The sequence below is a fragment of the Limanda limanda genome, chromosome 13, assembly GCF_963576545.1.
Source record: "Limanda limanda chromosome 13, fLimLim1.1, whole genome shotgun sequence".
NCBI classification, from domain to species: Eukaryota; Metazoa; Chordata; class Actinopteri; order Pleuronectiformes; family Pleuronectidae; genus Limanda; species Limanda limanda.
The window spans coordinates 11571009-11596181 of record NC_083648.1 but is presented as its reverse complement, the minus strand read 5'-3'; the positions used below and the strand labels follow the sequence as shown (position 1 = coordinate 11596181).

At 42.6% G+C, this 25173-nt stretch overlaps 1 protein-coding gene across 1 annotated transcript; it reads left to right on the top strand.

Annotated features, from left to right (window-relative positions):
• The first annotated feature begins 2101 nt into the window (after positions 1 to 2101).
• LOC133018557 (phosphatase and actin regulator 1-like) lies at positions 2102 to 24080 on the top strand. Its single transcript, XM_061084951.1, has 11 exons — positions 2102 to 2255; positions 9698 to 9778; positions 11709 to 11912; positions 12434 to 12776; positions 15563 to 15762; positions 16997 to 17153; positions 20039 to 20094; positions 21146 to 21207; positions 22301 to 22445; positions 23796 to 23868; positions 24057 to 24080. Exons 1-11 carry the CDS (start codon positions 2117 to 2119, stop codon positions 24070 to 24072), a joined length of 1476 nt encoding a protein of 491 aa, XP_060940934.1. The 5' UTR covers positions 2102 to 2116; the 3' UTR covers positions 24073 to 24080.
• Positions 24081 to 25173: the final 1093 nt, after the last annotated feature.

The window sequence follows — 25173 nt, the reverse complement described above, 5'->3', positions numbered from 1 at the left end:
ATAAATCGGTCAGGCTCAAAATTGAATGGACTCAAATTGTAGATGTGCTGGTTTGGGGCTTACTGCCTGGAAATGGTTCAGGGGGAAATGCACGGTTCTTTTGCCAATACAGTGATGTTTAGAGGATTTATATAATACAAATAACAGTTTGATGTAAGGTGTTCACTTTCTTTGATTGCGATTACTAAAATATCACAGTTCTCCCTATCATCAGTGTTCGGAGCTGTTGCTCGGCTACTCTGTGTCACTTCAGACAGATTTGAACTAATATGAATCTGGACTGGCTTTAATCAGCAGCGACTGTGTGGAGGTATTTATAGTGTGGACTGGTGACATGGACTGCTAAGATGGTTTGGCTCTGAGGCCCCAGAGCTGCAAGTAATGGTCCGTGGAACTGATTTCCACAGCATTTCAGTCCCATGATTTATCTCGCTGTCCCGTCGCCCTGGGGATGGGACTGGTCCGTAATGTGATTCATGTTCATTGGCAAACATCTCGGTTGTAATGTGATTATTTAAAAACATCGACGAGCGCATCTCCCTGACAACATGTCAAGGGTGATGATCTAATGCAACATGGGGACACTATAACACAGACAAGATGCTGTGCTAGAGGTCATTTCAGATGAAATGGAGCACAACAGTGTTGCCATGAAAACCTCTTTCTAGATTTTGTTTTGCTTTTATTTTTTCTATACTTCATCTGTTCATCTTTTTATTTAGTTTGATTTATGAATGATTTTATCCCCTTTTAGACATTGTTTTTTATTCATTGAAGAAAAGCTGAAGAGCTGACTGAATTAGCTTCTCCCTTTTGTAATAATACCTGCCTGCTCTTATTGTCAATATTGAATTTTATTTGTATAGCGCCAAATCATAATATATATTTTCTCAAGGCACCCAACAAAGTAAGGTCTGGTTCTTAAAAATTTGAGAATCCCAACAGTTCCTAAAACGAGCAAGCACTGTGGAGAGAGAGAGAAATCGGAAGAAACCTCAAGCAGAACCAGACTCGATGTGGGCGTGTCCATCTGCCTCGACCGGACCAATAGCTTAACATTCGCATATTTCTTTACATCTGGCAATAGAAACCTATTGTTGTTGCTATGTTGTGTTTGCGTGTGCACATTGATTGTCGTACCACCACAGAGGTCCCCTAATGAAATTCTATTTAATTCACACCGTCCAGATTTCTATTTGGATCTGCACCAAATCACTCACACTCCTCAGTCCCTTATACATGTTTTGATTTTGTTTCCATCCAGATTCACACATTTTTGAGAAATCACGAAAATGATGATTAAAAAATGCCCTCTCTTGCAATCAGTATGACCGTGATCCTTCCAGTAGCGTTTGTGTAATCTTGCTTACAAACAAATGGAGGGGGGGGAGAAAACATAACCTTCTTGCCCGAGATAACAAATTACTCATCTCTGAGGTCTTTATTTTCATTCAGCATGTATATGAAGGCAAACCAGTGGTCGCCCAGAAAGTACAGTAGATAACATCCAGTCAGCAAATCTAATACACTGGTTTTGCTCTTGGAAGACCCCTGGGAGTCTGTTTGCTGCTGGCTTTGTTCCCACAGTGGTTTAAGGCTGTTTTAAAATGAGCTGAGTGCGAGTCAGAGATATCTGTGTGATCACCAGATATGGTTTGCTGATCACATGGGCACAATTTGTAGCCGAGGTCCGCAGCATCTTTGTATTCAGACTTTCATGTAATTGTTTATCAGAGCAAAATGCTTGATATCTGTGTTGCTGTTGAGGCCCAGTGGTTTGTAAAAGTCCAAATCATTGGGCTTGTCAATATTTGATGAACAGTTGAAAGTTCCCCCCTTTTTAATGAGGTGTTTATTAGTCTGTTCAGTGTGTTTTGGCAAGCTGATGTACTCGGAGCGTAATGCTGCTCTCTGATATGCAGGTTTGTTTACTCGGGCTTTCATGAGGCCACTTGGCACAGATTCCTGCTGCTTGGATCTTTGTAAGCAGAAACCGTGTGCTGCATTCCCCGCGAGCGCTCCTGCACCGCTACCAGAATATCACCACCTCTGCATCTTCACCTAAACAAGTTTTCTGTTTCCCCTTACAGCTGAGGAAGTCGAGAGGCTGGCCGCCATGCGCTCCGAGTCCATGCTCTCCGGCAGCCACACTCCACCCATCCGCCGTCGCAGCAAGTTCGCCACTCTGGGACGTCTCCTGAAGCCGTGGAAGTGGAGGAAGAAGAAGAGTGAGAAGTTCAAGCAGACCTCTGCCGGTACGTAGATTATTTTTCCCCCTCTTTTTTACAATGCAGATGTGAACATGCATAACAAATAAGCGTTGCAGGTACGGTTTATACCCCGAAAGAAAGTCAATGCATATCCTTTGGTCAAAAGTAAAATGTATTAAGCTCTTCGTCTCCAGGGTGATTTGAAAATGCAGCAAATTGATTCAGCAAAAGTGCAGTGTCGGGAGTTTTGTGTTTTGAGTTCTCTTTAGAGTTCTTTTGATCCTGCAGCGCAGCGTTGTCAGGGGCGAGTGAAGGACACGGCTCTCCTCAGATGTGCCTGTATTTATTTTCCACGGCTGATGGACACGTCTTGGATACCTGCTGTCAGCCTGGTCGACAGGAAGGAGGGACTTGGTCCGACGGCTTCTTCTCTGGACGCAGGAGTCTTGCTTTCGTAGGAGGATGATCAGATCCGAAATGTGGTCCGAACAGGACAGGATGTTCAGATTTGATCACGTTATTAGATAAGCATTTTCCTGGTGTGAATGAGCTGAATGAATCAGCCTCTTGTCTGATTTGATCATGGTTGCTGTGACTGCTGTCTCACCGCTGATCTTGTCAGTCTCTTATGTGATCACAGCGACTAATATGTGATTTCTTGTTGACTCCATCACTTAGCACAAGCAAAAAAACATGTATTAGACATTTTGGTTGACTCCACTTGTCAGCTTGACTTTGACTGTGATATTTAAGTCTAGTTTTATCCCTAAAGACTCTTTTCCACTAGTCAAAAAACTAACACTCACTAATATCAGGCTTTTGTCTGCAATTTGAATGGATAGAATCAGCATTCACTCCCAGGTCAAATGACTCTGCTGTAGACATGGGTTTTCATCAGATCTGTTTGGCAGTGATGGAAACGTGACACCTGTTCGAATTCACTAACATGGCATGACAGCGAGGTGAGAGAGAGCCTCAGTTTTTGGTGGATTTGACAGATCGGGGGAAAATAAACTTAAAGGTAAAAACCTCTACTGGCAATGGGAAAGGAGTCAAACCCCTTTTTAATGGATTTGGCTGCGTTTAAACCTGCGTATAACCCCCAGTCAAATCTGGGGTTTGTCTGCATTCACTCCTAGGTCAAATGACTCTGCAGTAGACGCTTGTTGTTCTCCAGCTCCGATCAGCAGTGATGGAAATCCACATGAACACGCAAATTTGGCAAGACAGCGAAGTGACAGCGCCTCAGTTTCCCGTGCATTTGTGACATCGAACATGACACTTTAGGGTAAAAAAAAAACCAGGAAGGCACGTTCCTCTACTGGCAGTGGAAAAGGAGTCAGTCGCCTTCAGCCACTGGTTTTTGGTGCAAAAGAGATATAAGACTCTCAAAGTGCAGATGAAATCTATTTCTGAACTTCAGATGTTTGCGTTTTTTAATTGAGTGCGTGTGCTTGATCAAGATGTTGTACGGTTGATACATTTGTGTGCGCCCAATGATAACAGCATGCATCCTGTTGTGGTGACGGACAACAATCAAGTGCCGAGCGACAAAATGCCTTTTTCTTTTGTTTCTGTTGCAGTGGTTGTACTGCACAGTGGAACTGAGTGGATAAAACTCTCCATCGCTTTTGTCATGCACTTGTTCTGTATGCACTATGCTGCTATCTCTAAATAATTCTTTTTTCCACTATTGTTCGGTTCAATCCGTTTTGATGGCAGCGAGGCTGATGGGTCAGATTGTCTCACTGGAGCAGCCTGTGAGTGGAATCTAAGCGTTTTTACCAGCCGCAACAACGAGGCTGGACTTTTGTTTTGTGTTGTGAGTCTGTTTGTGTTTGTCATCACGGCGGAATATGATCCTGGAGGCACCTGCTGTAGTAGGTTATGAGCACTGGGTGTGTACATGTCCCTAGGGAGAGATTTTGTGCAAGTAGCCATCATGAATCTTTACAGGTGTGTTGTTGTGATCACTAGAGACCCTCTCGTGACAGGATCGCACAATCCACGACACGTGTCAAACATGTTGATGTACTTGCCCGCGAGTCCTCATAGCGCAACTTTATTATTTGAGAACTCTGTGTACAACATGTTGACGTGCGGCGTGATCCCTTTTGTAAGATGGTCTCCTCCAGTTCCTGTTTTTTTAGGTGATGTCGTGCAGTCGTAGCTCGGATGCTCGGGCAGGAGCTTCAGCCACAGTGACGGCATCGAAACTGTGGCACACGCTGTCACATCCATTTCAGAAGGAAGCGTTAGCCCAATTTTTTTTTTTAAAAGACCCAAATAAAGTGGAATGCGGCCTGCATTCAAGCAGCAGAAGAGTAGAAGTCGCACAAAGCGTGAGCAGCCAGTGCAGTAAATTCAACTGACAGGAAGTGGCTCAGGGATTTTAAAAACTTTAACAGCTTAGTTGACGCCAATTTTATGGAGATTTAAAGCTTCACTAATCGACATTTTTATATAAACAAATCTATTAAAATGGCCACATACAGTACGAGTGATGGGAAATGCTTTGCTCATAGTGACATCCAGGCAAATATTTCCAGTATATGCTAAATACATGGTTATAGGTGTGTTGATATGATCAATGTTGGCTGGCTGAGTATAAACTGATCTGTTCCTTCCTGTGTTTTCAAGAGCTCTAACCCTGAATCCAGCGGGTGTATGAATATCTAACAGATAAGAGTGAAGTGGAGATTTGACTTTAGATAAAGCTTTGTAAAATATCTAGCGCTTGGGAAAAAAGTCTCAATAATATGTAGAAGTTAGTTCTGTAAATTCTTCCACATTATCAGACCTATATGTCCTTTGTTGTGACAAAAGCTGCCAAGGTAGAATATTCAGCTCGTCTCATCTAGGAAGCAGGATTGATTTAGTTGAACCCTTTAGCCTCAGTATTGATCTGTGATTTTTAAAATGGGACATTGCAGATATATACGCCTGTGCATCAATCATCATTTAATCAGTCAATGCTACGACAGCAGTGTATTTAGACTCATTTTAAAAACTCCTGCCACTTGAGATGATCCGATTTAGAAATGTTCCGATACCACCTTTCCCTTCCTGATGTGATGTAAGCCTCTAACCCTGAAAGGATGTGATGATTGTCGTATGACCTGGCTCAGGTTAAACCCTTTAAATGCAGAGAATGAATATCGTAGAACTTCTTTTGTCCTCCAGTTTGACTGTCATAACTGTAAAAGAACACAAATGTATATAAATTCAGAACTACACAACAATCACTTCCTTTAAAATGGCTCGAAACTCAAGTCTTGTATATGGAAGACATTGATGTTTTACATTTTTGTAAAGTTTTGTAACTTCCGGATATTTTAGCTAGCTCTGGCTAATGCTACACCACCAGAAAGCGTTTCTTCTTCGCTGTTCTGAAAACAGTTCCTACAAGTAGCAGTAAAGTGCAAATCTGCTGCTTGGGAGCAGAGAGGAAGAAGTTATTCCCAGGAAAAGAAAATTATAGTTTTATTTGGGCGAAACAAATCGTATCGGTACATAAAATTAGATTCACTTAATCGTCGAAGCTCGACCCGGCACTTTCAGAAATGTCCGAGATCGGAAAATGTCCACCTGCTACATTTTACGACCAATACTAAACTGGATTTTTTTTCTCTCAGCTGGCAGAGCCTCAGAATGAAATCTCCCAGGTTTCCACTTGTTGCTCCAACAAACCTAGTTGTGCTGTACAGCAGCGGTTTTAATCATTGTCGTCAGAGAAGACAGAGTTGATGATATACGCGTATAGTCGTGATTCCTGCAGCACTGCTGTGATCTTGCACTCAAACGCCCCCCCCCCCCATGCACCGTCATCTTGTCTCCGCAGTCGTCCCCGCGCCGTACTGTTGATTATGTTTCCTGTGTCAGTGGGGGAGCAGACCAGCCACTGGGCGTGCAGATGTTGTCGCAGATAATTGGACGCCGAGCACAATCGAGGATTATCACCGCGTTGTGATATGAGGCACATGAGGGCCGGCTCTGAGGGGACTGTACTCTTCACCTCAGGAAGGAACGAGGGGGGGGGCCTGACAGTGGGACGGCGTTTCATCCTCTCTTATCGGGCTCGCCGCCTTATCGCGGAGCACGCTGGTATCAGGGAGCGATCTCGCCATCAAAAGAGCAAACATGTGGTAGTCTGATGTTATCTTCATTTCTAATCCAATTACTTATTGGATTTCTCTGTGAACAAGTCGTCTCAATGCACTGATCTCACCGTATATTGAAAACAGCCTTTAAACACCACAGACTCCGTACATGTCCATTGATTATATATTGTAGGTAGAGAAAGGCAAATCCTGCTGTTTGTGTTGAGGCCTGTTAAGCCTGAGTCTGATGGGTGAATCTTAACGCTTGAGCTTCTCATTGACGAAAAAAAGACTCCATGAAAAGTTTTAATACAGTTTTTTAATATAGTTTTTTTTGTGAGAGAATCGGTTGGTAAAAGCCTCGACTCTGAGCTACTGAGCCTCAGGCTCGGTACGATGTGTTCTGACTATATCTGGGTCACTTCAGAGCGGAATATATTTTCGAACGAAAGAGTACTGTTCCCAGATCATTACAGGCTATATTTCAGATATGCCAGTTTCATTTAATATGCTCTCAGCTGATGCTCCCTGATGAGAGACTAATCTTCTCATCTTGGTGCCGGAGTGTTTGGACCGTGACAACACTCGGGCCACGGTGGACCGAACACACGCTGCCCAAAATAGGACATGGTTGATACATTAGTTTATTTACAGGCCAGCGTCTGGTTTTCATGCTCTGATATGAAACGTTACGTCATGTTATTTTTTTTATGTTTGGTTTAAGTTTTAAACCTTGGTTGGATATTTTAACGACATGCACAACAATAACAGACCTTATTGTAAACTGACAGCTGATGATTTACCATCTGTCTGAGAATGGGTGAAAAAGTGTTTATCTAAACTTAATCTGTTTTTCCATGACTCTCCCAAGACCTTCCTGATGAAATCAACATGAAATTCAGCTTCTTGCAAACTATTAATGAATTAATTAAATATTAATTGCAATGTTGTTTTCTTCATTTCTTGTTTTTTTATGCAGGAGCAGTTGGTATTTTTAATTCAAGACAAGATCCTCGACTATTTTGCCAACTGCTTTGCCCTTTTTCAGGTTCACCAGTTTATTTTCTCTTTTGTTTTATGAAAACAATATCATTCAAATCTCGTTAAGGCCTCCTTGAGATAATGGTATTGCGTAACCGGGCACATCTCATGGCAGTTATGTCACAAAGCTTTGAGTAATTACTTTTCATTTTGGATGAAACTGACATTTAATCCATGAACATATTACAGCACTGCCAGTATAATGTTGTTCCCCAAATTTTGGTTTTCTATTGTTTGCATTTTTATTTTATACAGTGTAGAGTGAGGGGGGGGTGCAGCAAACGGCCCAGGTTGAATTTGAAACCAGGCCGCATGCAGTCAGGACTCAATCTTGATTTAGTTGTAGGTGTTGTCCATGGTGAGCGACCAGGACATAGTTTTGAGTAAAGTTTTCATTGTAAAACGAAAGAACTTGAGTTTAGGTAGGTTTATTTATATAGCACATTTAAAAACAAACCATAGTTCAACAGAGTGCTGTTTAACAAAAGAATACACAATGCTTATTACAAGAAAATAATAAAATTACATAGACTAGATTACATAGACTAGAGTATTATGAAATAGAGTCAAAAGAAATGGATTAAGATACAATTCTATGATGTGGATAAAAACAACTTAAGAACACTGGGAGAACATCTTCTGTGTAAATAGCAGATAGTTCCAAAGCTTTGTGGCAGTTTGACCAATCGTCTGGGCCGTGATATGAAATGAAAGCTGAGCCTGCACAGCTGAAAGTGAAATGTGAGGCGCCCGCCTGCCTCTTAATGCCTCTGGTGCATTTGGGGAAACAATTTAAAGAACAGTCTGCTTTTACTCTGTCAGAAAAATTCATCCTCTCTTGAAAGTCTATATATTTACTATCCCCTTGATGTCCCGGACCTAATGTTACATTTACAGCCTCTAGGGGGGAAATCACTTTTTGGTTGAAGCTGCCAACATTAACATCGCAAGTAGAAATGGCCGCAGTTTGTTTCCGCTTTTCATTTCTTCAGTTTACGACTTCCTCAGGCTACAATGGAGTTTATTATTTGTGTGACGTATTGGTGATATATATATATTTTATGTTTAGCTGCTTAAATAGTTCCTGCCTTGGAGCTGATCGCAAACAGACTTTTGAAGTGTGGAGTGATATTGAGCATCTGGTGTCCTGGAGGAACTCCCTAATGGAGCCAACCGTTTGATAACTCGCTCTGCTGAGGTATTTTTGAATTGTCTACAGTTCTGCTCAGGAGGCTTGTCCGTCTGACTATTTGTAAGCGGATCATTTATGTATTTTTTTAATTATTTCCAGCTCTTAGCAGTTGGTTTTAAATGATCTGTGTTGTGACTAAGGGCAAGAAGACGAGAGCTCAAGCAGTCTGTGATATCATAAATCCACACTGAGGACATGTTGGCGTTTGAACACATGGCGGCTGCCTGACAGAGCTGGGACCGGACCCCCGGGTCATGTGTAAAGCACACATGGCACATTCTATGGGTTGGGGCTGCTAGAAGAGGCCATGCAGGGACACTCCTGCACCCTGCTGCTGCTCATCCCCATTTCACATCCTTAATTGGTTTCCATGCAGTGGTAGATGTAGAAATTACGGACATGATTTTTTTCTTTTTTCTCTGCTTTTGTTCAGCCTATGCTGATAAAAGATGTTAAAGTGCCTCAGCTTTTGAAGCCTAAAAATAGAATCTGGCAGTAGCTGTGGGACATGCCATCCTGTGCATAATGCATCACTATGAGAAGTGATGCTGGAATATTTCCATTATCCTTTTACCTCATGTTAATCAAGGCCCCATGTGTTTGAGCTTTAGCGGTTCGAGAGTGGAACAGCAGTTGGACAGATCTTTATCTTTTCGCGCAAAATTCATAATTTCATACTGCAGCTCTTTAAATAAAAGAAGATTTGGGGATTTGTCACCCTAAAAAAAACCTTTAAATTTGCCCGGATGAGCAAAAACAATAATGAAGATTGAAGTGAACTGAAGATTTATTGATGTATGAATAAGTAAGTAAAGAATATATCTAGAGATTAAAGATAAAACTTTTCATAACAGTGGCTATTGATAATCATCACAATGTTATGAAACACAGTTGGTTATGGACCTCCTCGCTGTGCTGCACAATGCATAAGTGATGTATGAGATCTATATTTTGGCCTTTTGTTAAATTGTTAATGATGAAAATTTTATTTTGCTATGTTTTTGATAAACCTTTTTAAAAGGCTGTTGGAGCATCTGGTGGGGAAATAAGAATATTTTTTTTTTACGACTGGTTCTATCCAAAATTAATCAAAGCTGTCAATGATATTATAATGATCAAATAATTCCAACATGTTCTTCTCCTCTCCTCCTCAGCGCTGGAGAGGAAGATGTCCATGCGACAGAGCCGAGACGAGCTGATCAAGCGAGGAGTGCTGAAGGAGATCTTTGAAAAAGGTGAGCTGGTGTTTCAGTGCCACTGGAGTCTGGCTCGGGTGCAAAGACGAGTCAGACACGATGATGCTCTTAATGAGAAGATCTTCACTTATTCATCACCTCATTAATCACTCCAGCACAGTCTCTGAAGTGCACGCTGCCAGATTTGGCACGGGGGCATTCTGAGATATAATCTTTCATTATAGATATTTTGTAGCATTTTCTAAACTTCTTTTGATCTCGACTTGACGCTTCTTAGACGTCCCGCACTCTGAGTCTGACAGCAGGGCGCTCCGTGCAAGAGCACATCAAAACCAAAGTTAGTGAAGCAGAGGAAGTTCACTCCCTCCTGCCAACATGGGATGAGAGCAAATGAGGAGATCTTTGGTCTTTTATTGGTTATTTTGATTATTTAGCAGATTAAGCTTCTTGGACAATGACTACGACGACAACACTTTCAAAGCTGAAACAAAATCTCTCATAATATGAAGAATTTGATAAATATTTATATTCTAGTGGTGGAATGATAACTCCTCTTTGGCTTAAAAGGACTGTGTGCACCTTGATGTAGACAAACTGTGTCACCTCTCAGACACCATGCAAATGAGGCCAGGTGTTCTCAATTCTCTAGCCCAGTGACAACCTACTTTCTATAATCAAAAAAAAAAATTGTGTGCACAGCTTGATAGATTAGCAGTGGCCATTTTTAAACACGCAAAACAAACGTGTACCATCTCCCGAGAAGCCGTATCGTGTTAACATCACGCTGATCAGTAGAACCAAAACAGATTCTGCTCTGGCATGCTCCGAAAAGAAATAGATCCAGTACGAGTAAACAAAAGAGAATAGAAAATTCAAAAGAATTTAGCATAATGGCAAAAATCTGCTTTCTTTCTTCAGCCTTTTCCTCTGATTGGCTGCTGGGTCGTAATCGGCTTTCACTGGTCACCATATCCGTGTGCCTGGATTGAATACGGAGGACAGAAGCCAAACACTCCAGTCTCATTGAGAGTTAAATGTTGGGAGCATTTGCCAAGTGAATAACTGTTAAATCCGATGTGGCAAAAGTACACACTTTCTTTTCTCAAGTAGAAGTACAGATACTTAATACGACTACGAGTAAAAGCATAAAGGTACAGTTTCTCAAATGTACTCAAAGTATAAAAGTACAGTTCAAGTATTCAAGGCCATTTCTACTGACAAAGCAAACTGAAACTTGTGTCATATTAATATAGTTGGAAGATTATTTAACTTGAACCACTCTTCCTTTCAATAGAATAAAAAACTAAATATTAAAAAGCAAGGAGAGATTTGTGAAGAGGAAATGTATACAATGTTTTGAATGATGTTTTCTTAATTTGAAAAGGGCCGGGGATGAGGAATTGTTGTTCTGCTTCGTCGTGTACGGTATCACGCTGTCAGATGTTGGCTGATGTAATATAATTTATATAATTTATGGCTTAAATGTCTTTTGTTAAAGGCAGGAAAAATGGAAACGAATAATTATAAGACTTTATTATCATATAAATAGAAGCTTGAGGAGTGAGCATTCCTATAGTCAAGTGTTGAAAAGAGACATTTTGGAAAGTGGGGCTGCTCACAGTGTAAAAATACATTGTTTGTCAGAATATGTGCGCACACTGTCGACCTTAAAACTTGATCATGCAAAAACCATCAAATGTTTCAACACTGTAAAAGATTAAGAAAGCACAAATGTTTGTCAAACTGTTCGCCTGTCACCGTTTCCTGGTCTGGGCTAAGCTGATAAAAGACTCTGGAGTTGTTCAACAGTCTTAGTGTTCTGAATCGTCTTCCTCCTCCTCCTCTTATTGTCTCAAAACCTAATACCCTGAGTTTATTTTAAATGTTGTCTGACAGTCTTTTCTTGTGCCGCAGCCCCGACACATTTTCCCAGCTCCTCAGATTGTTTGTTTCCTCTCCTCTGTATCAGCAACAGTTGAATTCCGGTCCTCGATGGACGGTGGCGTCTTCCCTCAGGAGTCCTCTCTTAAGACGTCCATGGTCCTGCCGACCAAGAAATCGGTCACCTACTCGAGCGACCTTCAGGACATCCCCCCCAAGCCGCCCATGTACCATAAACAGCCTCCTGCTCTCCCTCCAAAGCCTTTCTCCAGGATGCCCAACCATAGCACAGGTCAGCTGACCACGTTAATTCTCTGCAGCAGGTCACGCCTCACTAATCTCTTGGATGTTTTATCTTTATTCATTACTGTATAGTATTTATTGGAAGCGATAAATTATTGAGCATAAACACTGGAGTTTATTGCACTACTTCCGGCTGTCAATATAACTAATATGCTCATAATGGAGCACTTGTTTTGACAGCCTAGCCCTGACTGCGTTTCCTTTAAAGCCTACCTGCGTTGCCACACATGTGCACAGGATTATAGTAGTCTCATTAAATTCCCCTGTGGTTAGGTCAGCAGGGCTCTCACTGTCACTGTCAATCTGTCAGCACAGGGAAGTGGCATTACCCTGGCCTAATTCCCAGCACTCGGCACTGAAGTCTGAGCCATGTCTGATCGTCCATGAGCTCTGTTTATCTGTCTGCACCAGCAGAGTGCACTGGATGCGTCACATCCCAGTAGAAACATTCAGTAATCCCTCTTTCTTTCCTGTTTATGCTTGTTTTTTTCTTTCCTTTTTTCTTGTTAGATTCTTGCCAGCCAATGAAGTTGCTCTGCATGCCCGGAGGAAAGCACTCTCCACCTCTGCCGCCCAAGAAAGTGATGATCTGCGTGCCTCCTGGGGGGCTGGACTCCTCGGTCTCCCCGTCCCCGTCGCCCAACCCCCTCAGCGCTCTCCAGAAGTGTGCCCCTTCTCACGGCATGTCTCTCCACCACGGCGGCCTGCTGCCCTCTCAGCTCGTCGGCCTCTCCGGCCTCCACCAGAGCCACGGCCACCCGTTCCAGCTGCAGTACGGCAGCTTGCACGCGCCCAGCCGCATCATCGAGGAGCTCAACAAAACCCTGGCGCTCTCCATGCAGAGGTTTGAAAGGTTGGTCCGCCATCAGCGCTTGGGTCATTTAAGTGCGACTGTCCTCCAGTGGAGTCACATGGGGATTATGGATCACTGTCTGTCTGCACCTCACTCCCAATATCTGTCAAAGTAAAGTTGAGAAAACAAGAGTTGAAAAGTGAAAATCAGTCGAGCACATACCTCTGCCAAGGCCCAACAGTCCCCTTATGAAACCATATTTATATCCACAAGATATTATTCGTATCTTCAGCAAACTGCACACACTCATAAATATCAGTCCCTAAATATGCCTTATTTATTTTTCATAAAGACCCATGAATTATTCTCTGAGAAATTGAACAACGAAAATGTCAAAAAATATATCTTGAATGTTTAAGTAAGCAAAACAATAAATAAATCATAGATCCACAACAAAATCTAATAGGTTTCCTCATTCCTCATCTTGCCAATGAGTTTTGTGTTAATCCTTCCTGTAGTTTTTGCACAATCCTGTTAACCCAAAGACAAACAAACGCACACAGACAAAAACATGACCTCCTCGGTGCAGGTAACTATAGCAATAAAACACCCAGGCCACAGGGTTTACTGGTGACAACATGTTTCCCTTTTTAAAGAATGTTTTTCCTTTACTTCCTGAGCCTGCGGTTGTTAAAATAAAATTCCTCTCTTGCTATTTAAAGCTGTTGCCAAAACAGCACTAATCTGAGTCATTACTGGAATAAGTGCATTACAATTAGCATAGATCATCGTCCTGTTTATTAGCTATTATTTTAGTGGCGACTTAGTTCCACTACCCTCAAATCTGTCCCGGTGATATTGAGGTCACGTCCCGCCATGTAGCGCCGGCGTTCAGGTCTAAATTAAGTCCGCTGCCTCACAGGGCAGCGCTGGCCTGATTTTCGGAGTAAAATGTGTGTACGTGTGGGCACAGGCGCACGGAGTAGGTGTCCCTGCAGCAGTGTGCCTGACACAACAGGACCAGCTGCTCGCTACAAGAGCTGCGCTTGTTTGGACAGAGAAAATACAAGGAGCGACGGGATAGCGGATTGGACGTTATTATGTAACCTCTTGCATTAGGCTCTCTTTCTCACCGAAGCCATTTGGGCAGGGATAAGGAAGTAATGGTCCTGACATGGCTCACAATTAGTCTGAAAGCTGGAAGTGGTTACGTAACAGTGGCTCGTCATAAGAAGCCCCGGCTAGAATAACCAAAGTCAAGTGTGTTCCCATCACCTTTTTAAATTGTCCACGTTGTATAACCAGTTACTCTCTTCCTCTGTGCAGCTGACAGAATTGCATGGCATTGCGTAGGACTGCACACAAGTGTAGTGTGTGTTCATATCTCCCCTCTCTTCTTTATTCTTGGATTAAAAAGCCAAATCTATCACTTGACTGTGAACCAGAAGCCGCCTTAATGTATTAAATCATTTTTTCGGATCCAGAAGATTTGTCAGGGTTGTTATTTAAGGAGCAAGTGATTAATGATGTTTGCAGATTGTTTAAAAGACGATGCAGAGCTGGAGTGGAAATATAAGCAGCGTTTCCACCTGTATACCTTTAATCCGGGTCGGTAGCGGAGGGGCACGTGCACGAATGTGACACTCACGTGCAACAGTTTCAGAGTGATGGGTACACAGACTGAAAGAGTGAAGGAAAAGTTCTCGTTCAATGCTAAACAATGGAGCAAAACCCCAAGCTAGAGATTTCTTGTGTTATTACTAGGGTTGCAAAATTCCGGGAATATTCAAAGTTGGAAACTTTCCATGGGAATTAACGGGAATTAACAGGAATAAACTGGAATATACGGGAATTAACGGGAATAAACGGGAAATGTTGTGGGTAATTTATACTAACTGTACTTACCTTGTCATATACAGACATAAATGTAACCATTTTGTTTTGTTATAGGCTGATTTGAGCCCTGAGGAAACTTTGGGCACTTGACTGTATGCTTCTGCATCGTTGTGTCATTCTTAACATAGGTCTTTGCACAGTATTTGCAAATGTACACAGCCTTTCCTTCTACGTTGGATGGGGTGAAATGTCTCCACACATGAGATAGTGCACGTGGCATTGTTCAGTAGAATAAGATGAGAAAAAAGTTTTAAAAAAAACGCTACTGCAATGCCAGAGATATAAATAGTTAGCCAAACAATTGGAATAGTCTGTAAACATATTTTACAATTGATGGATAAATGAATGGAAATAGGCCAGATGAACAGATGAACAATCCTCAATCAGCATGCTAATATATTTTCCCCAGTAATATCATCGAATCTTACCTGACTAGTCCTGCACACTACAGCCGGCCTCAATAGCCCTGCTGTAGAGTGAAGGATGCTGGGAGTTATCTGTGCATGTGATGGAAGAATGCACAGTGGAGGGTTGAAATTCAACGTGCAGTGTGTGCTGCATTCCATCCATCTTTAAAATAGAGTTTTGAATGATGTTTTTATTGCTCAGTGTTTAATTTGCGTATTATTATTTTTTTCAAAATTCCCAAAATTCCCGAGCTAAACTTCCCATGGAAAGTTTCCAGAAAGTTTCCGGATATTTACCGGAAACTTTCCACCCCTTTGCAACCCTAGTTATAACATTTTTTTTTTTTTTAATTGATACGTTATGAAACTGTGGTTGGATAATTTAGAATATGCTGGGCTGCCACAGTTTAGATAATTAATGTGAATTGAGGATTCTGTTGTAAGATGGATTTTCTTCACTTTTCACAGGCCAAATGGTATATCCATAATTATGACCCATCACATTAATACTCCAACGAACACCTCTCCCTGTCACTCCCCCAGCTCTGCGTTTCACAGCGGCGGTCACTGTCTGCCCCTGGACAGAAGAGAAGTGCCGTCTGTGATTATCGACTACGAGGACGACAAGGAGAACATGCCCAACGAGTCGGACTACGAAGATCTGCCCAGCATGTACAAGGACGAGGACGACGAGCTGGACGACGACGAGGAGGACGACGAGGATGACGACACCATATTTACAAGTGAGTGGCTGCAGATGTGGTGACCTTGAGTTTAAAGGTCGCAAACGTAGAGGATTTAGGTTTCAGTAGTTTCATCAAAGATTATTTAAAGGATTAAAAGTCTCAACTCTGTTCCATTATGTTAGTTATTTTCACACAGTATATAGAGATGCGTCACGATTGCCCCCTGGTGGCTGATTTCATAAATCTAGCCTCCTCCATATTAATGGAGGGGAGGTGGATGATACATTTGGTTTCAATTATTTGATTTTACAAATTGAAAGATTTGATTTCACAAAATTGCGTAAAATGTCAACAAGACCTCGCTACGGTGGCTCCACAAGATGGCAGCGTCCGTATTGAGGATACTTTGGCTTAATTTCCTAATAGTCTTTCTTTATATACAGCGGATGGTTATTCTCTTCGGTCTTGTGCATCAAAGGTAAAGGTGAAGGCAGATTGTGACAATTATCATTGACTGTGGGTGGCGACAGCTTGTATCTCCAGATTAAATGTCACATTTGCTTGACTTATCATTTCAACAGCTGCAAGGTTCACCTGAAGGCCGCTGGAGCCGAGGATTAGTTTGACCTTCAGCGCAGGGCCAGGATTAGGTCCACAGATGTGTCTCCAGAGTCACCAACAGAAACATGTTTTCTTAGCAAAACCGCTCAGCTGTTAGAGTCGTTGACATTGTGTTTACTTACTTTCGCATGGCTGCATGTTGGAGCTTTTAAAGGTTGTGATCGGTCATGTATGAGATAATCATTCAATATGCCACATCATGACCTTACGTGGCATTGAAAAAAATGTTAATACTTAAAGGTACAGCTACCTTGTTTTTTGCCATAATTCCTTATTTTATAAATTACTGCAGTGTCAATTCTAAACCTGCCTCTTAAGAATGAGCTGTTTGCTTGTCCTGTGGTGATGCTGGTTGCACCTATGACCTGCACTAACTGAGCCACACAAAGTAAAGACCGACTGCAGGTTTCAAGTCCAGAGAAACCTGAAGCTGCACCACCCCTGGCAAGCGTTAAATCAGATTAGGAGAAGCAGACCCCTATGAATGCCACATATGTGACACAAGAATAGCTGACAAATAATAAAATCGTTAAAGCGGCAAACATCTAAGAAGTTCATATGTTAACAGAATAGAAGAGTGACTAAAAGTTAAAAGCAAATGTTAAAAACTGCTAAGTGAGGTGTAGACTGATGTAAACAGCTGGGATTTGACGGCGGTGTGCATGTTTAGGTTCCCTGGCTCAGAAGGTGCTGAGGAAAGACTCCCTGGCCATCAAGCTGAGTAACCGTCCATCCAAACGAGAGCTGGAGGAGAAGAACATCCTGCCCATGCAGACGGACGAGGAGAGGCTGGAGTCTCGGCAGCAGATCGGCACCAAACTCACGCGGTGAGACACACGTAAACACATGCGTCCTTTCAATCTTGGAATCCATTTACGCACATGCACAATTTATGGGCCAAATATTTTCAGTTAACGACTACCACCGCCGGGAAACTGCACTGACTCCTCAGCCAAACGGTGCATTTTGTCTGGCTTTGTGCTCACAGTGGCCCAATATCCTGTCTGATTAAAGTGTGACGCCATCAGAGCTGATGCAAATGTGTGCCTTTTTTATTTTTTTATTAAACTCTTTTATATCCTGTCACTTTTTTCCTCCTCAACATCCGATAAGGATGAACGTTTTATCTTGTTAGAACGAGGCTCTGAAATGAAGCTGACCTAATTTCTGCGATGCCTTACCCCCCCCTCCTTCCTCTCTCTTTTTCTCCCTTTCTCTTGTCTTTTCTCTAGCGCACGCTCTCACTCTCTCTCCTCTTTCTTCCTCCTGCCTTACTTCCTCCCTCGCTCACTGAATCACCACGGTGATGCATGTGCCAAACTATCTCCACCCGACTCCTCCACATATCAGCACCACGCAAGCCACTTCATACCAGCAGCTTACACACACACACACACACACACACACACACACACAAACTCGGCTGGTGTAGTGCGTACAAATCACAGGAATTTGTATACATGTGTTGACATCACAAACATGAATCCTAGAAATTGAACACATCAAACAACATGATGTTTTTTCTCCCTCACAGAATACAGGCCTCGTTTGATTGCGCTGCTCTTTGAAAATGTTCTTTGAACATCATCAGTCTGTTCCCAGAAGGCCGGCCTGCTTACTTGTCATGTTCCCAAATAGTCACTGTGTCCTTTTGCACAGTGTCGTCCTACACTAAAAAAAACCCATCTAATTTCAGGCCTTTTTGCCCACAGCATTGTCCCCTGTAATGTTGTTTCTTGTGCCAGGCCAATCAGAATTGATAGTGATGACGCTTTTTCTAGGACGCACCAACCTCAACTTTAATCTGTTTGTCCTGATTTCGCTGGAAAAAAAACAGAGACCCTTCCTCTCTGAGAGTTTCAGCTTTTACCCTTGACAAGGTGTCTTCGTCTTTTTGTCTGTGATTTTTACAGCTTTTTTTATGTGATTTCATGTTTTATGTCTGGAAGAAATGGTCTGACATTTTGGGCAATGCAGTATTCATTCTTGCACAGCAAGCTAATACTTTAGTATACATTTAAATAAATTAATCTTTGTGATAGCTTTATATATATATATATTTTTTTTTTTGAGGGTGGCATGATGATGCAGTAGTTTCCTCACAGCAAGAAGGTTCTAAATTGGAATCTGAAGGCCAACCAGGGCCTTTTTGTGACAATGTTTGGGTGTTTTTGGGGGTTTTCTCCGGGTCATCTGGCTTCCGCTCACAGTCCAAAGACCTGCAGGTTGGGGTTAGACTTTAAATTGCCCCTTGGTGTGAATGTGAGCTTGGTTGGTTGTTTGTCCGCTCTGTGATGGACTGGTGACCTGTCCGGGGCATAATGTTAGCTACGATTGGCTCCAGTCCCCCCACGGCCCTCAAGTGCTCTAGATGATTGATTGATGGATGGATGAATGAGCCATTTCCTAAAACCTTGTATAACTCCTTTTTATATAATCTCCTAATATTTACACTTCTACCTTGAATATACAGGAAAACAGACAGTCAACAAGGCCCACGCTGCTGACAATAAACCTGGCTAGGGCATTAACTGCTCAGGAAGGGACATCCAAATGGATCTTTGTGACTAGCTTGCGCAAATTTATTTACAATAGCTGTGTTTTGCTGACGTGATACTGAAAGAATCCTCAGACCTTGCTGTACGGCCCAGAACTCCAGTCTGAGAGTCAGCGGCTGGACGTTTCCTGAGCGATAAACCTCAAGTGGGAGAAGAGAAGACACAAGAAATGAGATGAGACACGTTGGGCTCTTTACTCTGCATACAGTGCTTATGGGGCAGAGGAGTTTCAGACTTCCTGATCTAACCAGATGGAGACAATCATTGATCCAGCGTCTTCTGCCGCAGGGTCCTGACACAGTGCTATAATAAGAGTCTCCAGTTAAACGAACGACCTTTCACAGATTGCCTTCGGGTATTTCAATCGCTTTTAACCACTTGCAAGTGGAGGAAACTGGAGATAATCTGCACAAATTTCTATCTCTTCAGTTGTTGCATAAAAGATAAGTGTGATGGCCATTCCATGCATCTTTGTGTAAATGTGTGTGGTATAGGGACTGTATGGCGGTACATCTATTCTAGGTGCATGTTAGCAGATATGTGAAATCTTTCAGTTTGCATTTGAAGGTGTCATAATTGCCCTCGCATTAATCACCTTCATATAAGAGCCTTCTGGAGCCTCTTCCTGCACCGATGTGTTATCATGCAGTCACTCACTTAGAAGAGACGGATCGGTTATGGCTGAGTGGAGTTTTGGGAAGTGCACATGTTTAGCTGTTATGAGGATAGAAACACTAACATTTCAGTGATTCTAAGAGACTGAAAATATATTGCTTATAAATACGTTGTGCTGAAAACAGTTTAGAAAAGCATTAAGCTCTCAGTCAACGTGTGAGCAAGATAACTTTGAGAAAAACTGAACAACTTCTCCTGATCTGTGTGACTACAGCCATTTTCAGGAAAACTGCAGAGAACATCAGGATCAACTAACACAGACGTTCAGGTTCTCACTTTTATTTCAGGGGACTTCGGTGCATGTCACAAAGCAGCTTATTTGTATCACAGAGGAAGAACCGACTAAATATTTGAACCTATTTTCTTTTACAGTTGATGAAAACATGATTATTGTAAAGCAGCTTAGTTTGACTCAATGCCGCTTTGCTGACCTCTTCCCTGTGATAATGTGCTGACCAGCGATGCTTGTTTGTCACCAGGCGCTTGAGTCAGAGGCCGACCGCAGACGAGCTGGAGCAGAGGAACATCCTTAAACGTGAGTCTGATAAACTTGTATATTTATATACAAAATAAATGCCCTTTCTACCCATGCAACGCCTAATTTAAGGCCTTGTCGTGGAGCATGGGTCCATGTTTGTAGCAGCCTTTTGTGCAGCCCCGTTGATTTGCGAGGCCAAGTTATGTGAAAGCTACTGACATGCATCTCTCTCTTTATTCCTCCTTGGTCTGCCTTTTCATGTGAGACAGGCAGCAGGGGCTCCCCGAAGAGTCATGTCCAGAGAGACGGGGGTTCGTAGCTCAAACACATGCAGCATCAGAGAAAAGCAGTTCTCTTGCCTGGGACATCAAAAAGACTGATTTACCAGCGGTTCCTGCGTGATTGGCTCGGCGCAGGAGCAACACACACATTCTTAACAATGCCCGGGTGACAAATTGTGTCCTTCCCATCACTCAAAACACACGGTGCCAAGGTTAAACAAACAGGGCTTGATCTTTCTAGAGGGACACCGAATTCGTAGTACTGTAGACACATGGTGGGTTCAGCACAAGCATAAAATGCAGTTTGACTGCTGCAGCTTTTGCAACAGGAACAGTTTCCCTGTGTGATTCTTGTTTACCCATGTCTCCCCTTGTTTAACTTGCTGCTCTGATCTGGAGGTTTTTTGTTTCTGTAACTGCTTTGGAGCATTTACTGCAACAAATGGATAAATTGGGAGATGCAATGCCAAAATTTAATGTGATCGGCTTGCTTCCTCTGTAAAAAATTGCTTTTTAAAAAATATTTAAATGGGTCAATCTGTTCATTATAAACACGGACTAAGAAGCCCTGGGACGACTGGAAAGCAACAAAGCGATCATTCTCCTCTGATACCCATTCCTAATAGTATTAAATAGCCAGTGATGGAAACTGCTTTATTGCTTCGAGAAAACTTATCCCGTTTAGTGGGAATCTAATGAGCCACATTATGCAAATAGCGTGTTTGTCCCCCTTTCTGTAATTTCTAAACATTTTTGGTAAACAGTCAACTGTTTGCATGTGTCTGCGCTGGCAGAGTTTCGACACTGATCCTTTTGATGCTCTGCAGCTCGCAATGAACAAGACGAAATGGAGGAGAAGAGGGAGATAAAACGGAGGCTAACGCGAAAGGTGAGTCCAAAATGCCTTTGAAGGTGCAAACCCACGCCTGATCTTTAAAGCGGAACTAAATTGAAAGACGGGACACACAGACGCTGTGATTCATCAAGGGTGAGAAGAGAAATCTGCTACAGGACGGATATTGAAGTCCTCAGGTCTCCACCTCCCCCAGGAGACACGGATGTCCTTGTTGCCCTTGGCCCTCAGCGTGTTTGTTGCCAAACCTCCAGACCCCACCGGGAGATGTCGAGCTTGTTCCCGTCACTTTCAATTAAAGTATCACACTTTGTGCTCACCTGCAGACATGCTCAAAATAAAACTACCCCTCCGTTTTATTTTAGGATATGAACTGAGCAGAACATTTTACGCCAGAAACATGAACCATTTAATGATTGAGCTCGTTCTAAAATACCTCAAACAAACCTCTGACCTGCAATTAAACAAAGTATCTGTCTGGCTCTAATATATAGAGCACATTGTTTTTACGAGTTTGTTCTTTGTTTATTTTTATCCAGAGTGGGTTTATGATGCACTTATTAATTGTCTTTTTGTCTTTATTATCCACAATTAGTTGTACATCCAGAAGTAACCACATACGGTTAAACCACATAATAACAACAATTACCTTGTCAAATACAAATACATCCTAATGAGTCATTTTAAAGGCGGGGGGCAGCAGGGATAAAACACTTTTTTAATCCATTGGTCCTGTATCTTTAGAAGATATCTAAGTAACAAACCTGGGACTGTTCTGACCTTTGAAATGTTGTACAGTACTGCTGCACACGTCTACAACACCTTGCAGTCGACTTTTATTTTTGTGGTGAAGACCTGTACCAGCAAGCAAAAGAGAAAGTAAGAATAGATTTAATAGAACAGCAGTAATACCTTTTCATGCCATCCACATTGAAGCTTACGATTTAAGTTTTGTTTGAGAATCTTCCAGGATTTTTTCCGAACTCAAGCCTCCGTTTGCGTCGGGTCAAGGGCAGCAAGAACTCCTCTCTGATGCAGCTGCATTCAAAATAAGAAATGGTTTTGTTCATATGCCAAATCTGAGAATGGAGGGAAAATGTAACCTAATATTCTGTTCAACTTTTTCCAGCTGAGCCAGAGGCCCACTGTAGAGGAGCTGCGAATGGCCAAAATTCTCATCCGGTTCTGTGACTACGTGGAGGTGTCAGATGCCCAGGACTACGACAGGAGGGCCGATAAGCCCTGGACCCGGCTCACAGCAGCCGACAAGGCCAGTATCACTCATGGTTAAACTGAGATAATGTTTTAAAATGCTCCAGACGCCTCATCGCCTGCTCTCAAATGTCTTCAAACACAACTGTGCTCCCTGGACTCCTGTCTGTGCCTCGTATGACGCAATTTGAAACGCAGCCAGTTAACGGTAGGAGGATGTGTTCCCCCTCTCTTGTTACGGCGAGTTCCACCTCAGCTGTTTTATTCCCCTCGGGGAGTAAACACCCTGGAGCGGTCCTGCCTCTCAAAACCCAGTGGGCCATGATTCTGACTTTTAATGAGATTTTGATTTTTTTGTTTGTTATTTTTTTGCAGAAAATGTATTCTGCCTTGTTTGCTTTGTTGAACTTGCCACGTCACACCTGAATACCGCTCGCAGGGATTCAGCATTATTATTACGTAAACAACTCCCCCTTACATAAGACAGTAATTGGACGAGAAGGGCCTCAGGACCCCCCCTCATCCTGTGATGCTGCACGGCTGCCATCTTTTTTCCCCCCTGTTTCTATCTCTTAACACAGTTATTTGATTGCTTGTTCTCCTGTCACAGACGCATGGAGACGTCCCGTTGAGTCATGCTGAACAACATATAAGCAGTGACATCACCTGGCTGGGTGGCTGTCACTCATGACATCTTTAGAAGAGATGTAGCTTCAGCACATTGTTTTATTTCTTGGAGCATTGACTCATTTTCCTGTTGAGACTCTCTGCAGTCATTCTGCCCTCGGGCAAGGCACACGGCCCCTGCACTGCTCTAGTGTTGCTACGTAGATGCCATGACTCACTGGGCTTTGTGTTGACCTAAATGTGAAGGTGTAGAAATGCATGAATGGAGAAAAAAAAAAGTTTTGTGCTCCGACAGCTTCCTTTTTAAATGAGATGTTTGAAAGGAAAAACACTCAGGAGTGAGCAATGCGGAGAGCGGCACTTAAGCGAAAACTAAGGGCTGAAGATGATTGCTGACTTTATTTGCAGTGTTTTAACTATTTTTCACACCGAAAAATATGCATTTAACTTTGAGCTTTGGATCAAAGGACTTCTTCAAAGCTATAATGCACGTTATCTTAAATCCACTGCATTGAGACTTTCTTTACAAGCTGTTTAACTCAGTCGACCAGCAACAGACGGTATGGTATTGTTCTAGCTCTTCGATGTCTCGAGAGAAGGTATTTGAAAGGCTGTTGCGTTGTGTGAAGAGAATTCAGCGGAATCATTTATGGGCCTTGAGATGAAGATAAATGATGCATGAAGCGTGCTAAAAGGACCGAGTCAGGGCTTCCAGGCTGTGGTTTGCCTACTAAGCCTCTGCTGCCTCTCTCAATCCCCCTTTCTTGTTTGTTCTCTGCAGGCAGCTATTCGCAAAGAACTCAACGATTTCAAGAGCAACGAGATGGAAGTGCACGAGTCAAGTCGCCATTTAACCAGGTAATGTGCAGAATCCCTTTAACTGCATGTGGCTACGCATGCTTACATATAAAAACACGGCAAGCTCAACCAGAGCCGTTTCTGTGCTGAAGGATTTTTGGCCGGTGCAGCGCGACTGTTTCTAGCTGAAGTGACGAAATGAGATGAAATAATTGAAACACTCACTGTTGTATGTTCTTTATTTTTAGGTTTCACCGACCATAGTAGACCCCCACTGTCTCGAGCAGTGCCAGAGTGGCGCTCTCCTCCACTGAGAACCTTAAGTGCTGGACAGTAAAATGGTGCCCGTTTCTACAATAAGGCCATGTCTTCTGAAATGCCTTTTCAAGACCCACACAACTGAGTCGGTACTACACCGCAGGATGCAGACACCCACACCTCTATCCACCGTAGTAGCACATAATGACTCCAGTTGTTCAACATCGGCCCTCTGTGGACTCTGCTCAACTCTCTCTCCGAACCTCCCTGCTGAGCTCTGTGACCGGCACTCAGTTCTGCGGCGATTCGGACAGCCGGAGTTATTATAATTTATTTTTTTTAGTTGGCACCTTCGCTTAATCGATGACACCAGTGGACTTGTCTCAGTGGACGTGTTTTTATCCTGCCCTATTTATTATGCTGTCACTCTGAACTCCTCTTCCTCTAAAGGACAACTCTGTGCCAGGAGTTCACCACATCAGCAGGAGATCCATCTTCACTGCACCTGCTGGGAGCTGCTTAGAAAGACACACAGGAGGGAGGGGAGGGGTCCAACATTTAAATCATGTGCAATATGGTTTTTTCACCCCTTCTGCTTTTCCTAGACTATAGCACCCCCTGGAGCCCCTTCTGTGTCATTACCACATAGTCCTGACTTCTTCACTCATAGCGTGATATTCTCACTGTACTGACAATGTTGTCATCTAATTGCTAACTGTGAATCTGGGAGTGCGGGCGACGTCTGCACTCTCTCCTAATGTACATTTTGTTTATACTAAGGAAGGAAAGATAAAGAAGATTGAGCAGGTTTCATTCATGTCAGAGTCTTATGAATTTAACTAATGTAAAAATTGCAGCTGGGAGATATATTCTGGTTCCAGTGTGTGTGGAACATTTGTGTTTTATATATCATTTTTTTTTAATGGAGGCAATTCATTTACATGTTTGACATGTTCCAGCTCTTTGGTAGATACTTTTTTAAATATCAGAATACCAAGAGAAAGGCTCACCGCATTATTATCTTACTTTTTTGTTTGTTTGCTGCAGTGTGTTTTAATGATCTTTGCTCATAATGTGCATTGTATTATACACTTTACTTTTATACTC